At 33.2% G+C, this 6,655-nt stretch overlaps 1 protein-coding gene across 1 annotated transcript in view; it reads left to right on the forward strand.

Annotated features, from left to right (window-relative positions):
• The window catches only part of LOC135226166 (uncharacterized), an 87,426-nt gene extending 81,584 nt beyond the window's left edge, over positions 1 to 5,842 (forward strand). The window contains exon 6 of the mRNA XM_064265608.1: positions 5,192 to 5,842. Within this exon, the coding sequence (XP_064121678.1) occupies positions 5,192 to 5,842 (651 nt within the window). The remainder of the gene's footprint in view (positions 1 to 5,191) is intronic.
• Positions 5,843 to 6,655: the final 813 nt, after the last annotated feature.

A 6,655-nucleotide genomic window follows, 5' to 3' on the forward strand; every position in this document is an offset into this window, starting at 1 on the left:
TTGGAAAAAAGAGATTCGAGTGAAATTCAAAACTGATTTTCCAGTTATTATCTGAAAAATTTTGGTGAATTTTTTAATCGTTCCACAAAAAAAAAAAAAAAAAAAAAAAAAATATAGATGCCTATAATACTAGAACAAAAATGTTTCATTAACATTCCAGTCCTATCATAATTATTATAATATTGCTTTGATCTATAAATTAAACCCAGATTAACGCGTCATTAGCATTTTACAAATACTATTAAGGACTAGAGAAATCAACCGAAGTTTAAAAATTTTCAAAAATATCGAATTTCTTATTTTTATCCCGATAATTTTTTTTCCCTGTCACAAATACTGCTGAAGAAACCATGATGAATGCTTTTACAATGATGGACAATATAAGTTAGATGGAAAGAAAGGAGAATAAAGAAGGGAAGGAAAGAAGAATAAGGAAGAAAGGGAGAAATAATGAACGGAGATGTAGTAAAATGAATGAAAGGGGATGCAGCTAGGGATCGATGGGACGCTGCAAAGACCCTTAAGTAATGCCTACAGTGCACCTCACGAGTTGCACTGACGGCCCTACCCACCCTACGGGATATTGTTCCTATCATGGATTTTCCCGACTGACTTGATATTAAATATTCAATTTGTCTATATATATACATATATATACAACATACATATATATATCTATATATATATATTATTATATATATATATATATATATACTATATTATATTATATATAATATATATATATATATATAACCCCTAAAAGCACCTTACTCAAACTCGATGCCACTTAGTATTGGAGTCATTTATTCAGAAGAGCAATTGCATCCTACCGATTCTGAGGAGCAACTGACTCGCTAACGGGCGTACCTGATACTTTTACCCACCATTAGACGTTGCACAGAAAACTCGATTGCGCCGAAGACACTTCGGCCCGTTTTTTTTTTCACTTGAGCGGATGACTGACACCAATTTCTTCCTGTCATAGTTTTTTTTTGCGATTTCAGTCTTTTTTTTCTTAATACATTTGTTTGTTTGTTTGTTTGTTTGTTTGTTTGTTGTTTGTATTGGTGTTTTACGTCGCATGGAACCAGTGGTTACTCGGCAACGGGACTATCTGCTTCACGTGAATTCCGAACCACGTCGAGAGTGATCTTATATCACCATAAATAGTACACATCTCTCACCCCACAATGGAATGCCCGAGAAACGAACTCCTGGCCACCGAGGTGACAGGCCAAGACCATACCGACCACGCCACTGGGGCGCCCTTTCTATTTGTGATTTCAGGATTTTTGAATATTTTTGTTTACATGAATTCCGCTTTCATTTTCATTCATAGTATTTTTTATCAACTTTTTTGTTTTAACTGCCTTTTTTTGCATCAATTCTTTTATTTCTTAATATTCCTGTTTTTTTTTATTCCTTTTTTTTAACTGCTTACTCTTTTGTTTTTACACCAATTTTTTTACGCTTATTCGTATTTTTTGGGTACCTTTTTGGACAATAATTCTATTTTCTCTTTTATTCCTATTTTTTATTCACTTTTTTTTTATTGAATATCTTTGTTTACATCAAATTTGTTCTCCATTTAATTCATAGTTTTGTATTTAACTTTTTTTTTTCTTTCATTTCTAATTTTTATTTCATTGTTTTTTTAAATTATCTTTTTTTCGTAACTTTCATGTTTTTATCATTTTACTGTCTTTTATTCATTAACTAAATGTTTTAACAGCATTCTAGTTTTCATTAACTCCAAGTTTTATATTTAAATAGTTTTACTCTTAGTCCTTCATTTTTATTTCACTGATTTAAATTATCTGTTTTGCCTATTTTATTTTCTAACTTTCTCTATCTTTATTCACTGAATAAATTTGTCAACATCAAATCTGTTTTTCATATAATTCCTAGTTCTGTATTTAAACACTTTTTCTCTTAATACTAATTTTCATTTTCATTTTCTTATGATCTATTGTTCCTATTTTTTTTTTTTTTTTTTTTTTTTTTTTTTTTTTCATTTTTTCTGTTTTATTCATTGAATAAATTTGTTAACATCAATTCCGCTTCCATTCGTATTATTGGAGATTTGTTGCCGTAGGCCTTCTTCAATAGCAAATATCTGATTTCACCTTCTGATGCAATGTATTGTTAGTTCTCAGTATTTATGAATCTGTTTTATGTTTGTAATTATTCAAGTTTGTGTGTTGCTTTGAAATGATTTGCAGGGCGTTTATTTAAAAGCTCTCTCTCTCTCTACAAAGGAGTATCAAGTTTCACCCTTTAGTCTGTCGTTGTGCTTTGCTGCTATTCTGCTTTGCTAAAGATTTTTCCACGTCTTTGTTTTAATGTTCCGGGTCATATTACTTTACTCCTCTCTCTCTCTCTCTCTCTCTCTCTCTCTCTCTCTCTCTCTGTCTCTCTCTCTCTCTCTCTATATATATATATATATATATATATTATATATTATATATATATATATATATATATATATGAACAATTATCACATCACCGTGATTCATATAGATCATTCGAGCTACAATTGTCCTTTAATATCTAATTCGCTCTACCTCGGAATTGATATATTTTCATATATGTACCGAAGGGGAATTTTTAGTTGATAATAATTTCGTCCCCTCATGAGATCGAACCACCGTCCAGTGGACGGGAACGAAATCAGGACAGCCTAGGGACGTTATCAAGTCGGCCAACAGAGAGGCTATAAGTTTATATCGATTCTGGCCTTTACAAATTCACCCTCGAACTCGGTGTTTTCGTAATTAGAATCGATATGAAATCCCCTCTATCATGTTAGCCAATTCGAACGTTTGACCAACGTTTGACCTTGTAATGAATAATTATCAGGACACAGCCTTTGTTTTTAATGGCAAAGCCTACATTCAGGTTGATGGTATGGCGATGGGATCCCCTTTGGGTCCCACTTTTGCAAACATTTTTATGTGCTCCCTGGAGGAACGCATACTGGACAACTGTCCTTTGGCCTACCATCCATTATTTTATAATAGGTATGTGGATGATACCTTCTTACTGTTCAGAAATAAAGATCAGGCTGACAAATTTCTTGATTATCCCAATGAAATACATCCTAACATTAATTTCGCAATTGAATATGAAAAGGAAAATAAACTGCCCTTTTTGGATGTAACCGTTTTTAGATATGATGATCATTTTAACACCACGGTTTTTAGGAATTGTTCTTATAATTTTAAACTAAACTCCATGTCTATCCTCTTTCATAGGGCTTTTAACATAACGTTTAACTGGAATCATTTTCACAATGAAATAACCTATCTCCACCAATATTTCACTGACAATTGCTTTCCATCGAAACTTTTTTATAAACACCTGTACAAATTCTTGGACAATATCTTCTATCCTAAAATTTAAAATGCCAACAGTGCCAAAATTACGATAGTTTGCAAGTGTCCCATTTATTCATAACAAAAATTTCTACCATGAATTGAAACTGTCAATAGAAAGTTTTTTTCCTGCAATTGAATTAAAACTAATAACTTGCAACCCAATGAATATCAGATCTCTGTTTAAACACAAGGAGAAACTCAATCCACTGATGACCTTAGGAGTCGTATATCTATTTAATTGCCCTAGATGTAATCTAGGGAAGTACGTCGGCTCCACACAGAGGTTACTCAAAGTGAGATTAGACTCTCATCGAGGCGTTAGTTATAGAACAGGTGTCAAATTAACTAATCCTGAGTTTTCATGTATACACGAGCATACAAAGAAATGTAAACATGACTTGAATTACAAAGATTTTAAGATTATAGGCCAATCACCTAACGAACAGCATTTAGCTATTTTAGAATCACTTTTCATTAAACAACTCGTTCCGCAGTTAAACACCCAGTCTTCCTCAACACCTCTGTATCTCTCGTGAGTTCAAGTCGAAGCTGACCCGGCCTGAATTGTCACTCGGTCTGTGCTTTCAGCACCTTATGGTATTGACTCCTCCCTACTCTTGTACTTGCTTTTTATATTTGTAAACCTTTTAAACTTTTTGTATTCCGAGTTTGTGATTTTAACTTTTGTTTTATCTTTTTTTTTAGCTTGATAATGGGACTTTTATGTCTTGAAACGTCGCGGCAATAAAAGTACATATAATGGGAATAAAGGATTGTCCTACACCTTGCATCGACTGATGTCTACTGGTTGATAGAACCGCCTTCATTTTCATATATTAAACTATATATATATATATATATATATATATATTATATATATATATATATATATATATATAATATTATATATATATATATATATATATATATATATATACATATATACATACTATATACATATATACATATATACATATATACATACATATATATATATATATATTACTATATAGATATATATAATATATATATTATATAATATAATATATATATTTATATATACTAATTATATATATATATATAATAATTATTAGATATATATATATATATATATATATATATATATATATATATATATTATATATAGTATATATATATATATAGGTATATATATATATCCCTTCACAGCCGAGTCGGAAACTGTAATATAACTCTCTCTCTCTCTCTCTCTCTCTCTCTCTCTCTCTCTCTCTCTGTGCAACGCTTGCACGATCACTGCAACGTTTCCCGGAACCGAATTATCAAATGAATCTTCCAAGGAAACTTGAATTCTCCTCTCGACGTCTCAAGAAACGAGTTCAAGGTTCTACTCCTTTGTGTGTTGCATCTTTTACGTCGAAGATAATAGCCAGTGGAATATTCTCCGAGGGCTTCCTGACAATATCCCGCTATAGAATTTGCTTAATCTTTCCCAGGAACGTAAACTGAGTGGCGATTCAACTGCACGCAAGGATTTTGCTAAGCAACGTCTATCTCGACCGTAGTTTTGACTGGTAGGGTTCCCGGGTACGATAATAAAAAGGTAATTATGTAATTGTCAGGTTAGTTTGATTCTAGTTTTGGCCTCTGTTTTGGCAAAAACGTTTTCAATAAATACAATTAGAGGACATTTTTCTATTAAACTGATATCACATTGCTAATATGAGAACTTGAATATAGCATTAATGTGGAGTCTAGACTATATCTGATCGAGGGAGTTATTTTATTAGAAAAAAATTAATTTAATTGACAACGTATTTCCTGTCTTGACAAAGACACCCCCATCCTCCTCCTCCCCATTTCCTCGTCCTCATCCTCTTCACACACCTCCTTCATTTCCCCCATCTTCTCCTTCTATCCTCTCCTCCTCCTCCTCCTCCCCATCTCCTCCACCTCACCCACCTCCTCCTCCTCCCCCATCTTCTCCTCTTCCCCCGCCTCCTTCTCCTCCTCTTCCTCACCTCCTCCCCTATCTTTTCCTTCTCCTCCTCCACCTCCTCTTTCCCCATCTTCCCCTCTCCTCCCCCATTTTCTCCTCCCCACCTACCCACCTTCTTCTCCTCCTCCTCCTTCTCCTTCCCACCATCTCCTCCTCCTCCTCCCCATCTCCTCCTCCTCCCCATCTCCTCCTCGTCGTCCTCCTCCTCCCCATCTTCTCCTCCCCTTCACCTCCTCCTCCTGGTCCTTCTCCTCTTTCCCATCTTCTCCTCCCCTCCCCACCTCCTCCTCCTTCCTCCTCCAGCGGTCAGTCAGGCAGTCAGTCGTTGGAATTCATAAGCGGTCGGAGGAAATTTTCGCCTCGTCAACTTAATCAGAAGGACTCCAACTTCGGGCTCAGACTTCCCTCCTCGAGGTCCTTCAAGTTGGCGAGGTCATTCCCATTCCCCCTCCAACTTAAGCTGCCGCCGCCAATCCCTAACACCTAAATTCCCCCACCCCACCCCTAACTTTTCGATGGACCTCAGCTATATATTTTGAACGATTTATAATTTTTTTTAAAGCGATATATAATTTTGTTAAGCGATTTCTGAATTTTTTTAAAGAGACCTATAAATTTGTAAGCGATTTATTTTCAAGCGATTTATGTTTTTCGAGGGATTTTCCTTTTAAGCGAATTATGTTTTTCAAGCGATTTATTTTTAAGCAATTTATAATTTTTAAGTGTATATTTATATTTTATTTTTAAGCGATTCATAATTTTTTAAAGCGAATTATAATGTTTTTAAAGCGATATATCTTTCAGCGATTTATAATTTATTTTTAAGCGATTTATATTGTTTTTAAAGCGATTTATTTTTAAGCGATTTATAATTTTTAAAGCCATTTGTTTTACGATCGACTTGTAATGTTTTCTTTTTTTTTTCCTCTCTTTCTGGAGTCTGGACCGATGGAAAGGTTAGGTTTAAGTGGCTCTCTTTATCTGTCATTACTTAAACGAGTTTATTGAGCTTAAAATTATTTTTCCTTTTTTCATTTATTTTTCAGAATTATTCTTAGGTATTTAATGATGAATGGGAGTAAAATCCAAATAGAGAAATACACGTTGTATACGATCATATACACATACACACGCAATGATAGGCACTATGTATTACTGTAGATGATTTTGAATTACGTATATGTAAAGGCAAATAAAAAGATAATATACATATACATGTATATAATATATATAAATAATTATTTATATTTCATATATTTATACATATATATATATTATATATATATTTATATATAAATTA

This window comes from Macrobrachium nipponense, chromosome 14 (assembly GCF_015104395.2).
Source record: "Macrobrachium nipponense isolate FS-2020 chromosome 14, ASM1510439v2, whole genome shotgun sequence".
Taxonomy (NCBI): Eukaryota; Metazoa; Arthropoda; class Malacostraca; order Decapoda; family Palaemonidae; genus Macrobrachium; species Macrobrachium nipponense.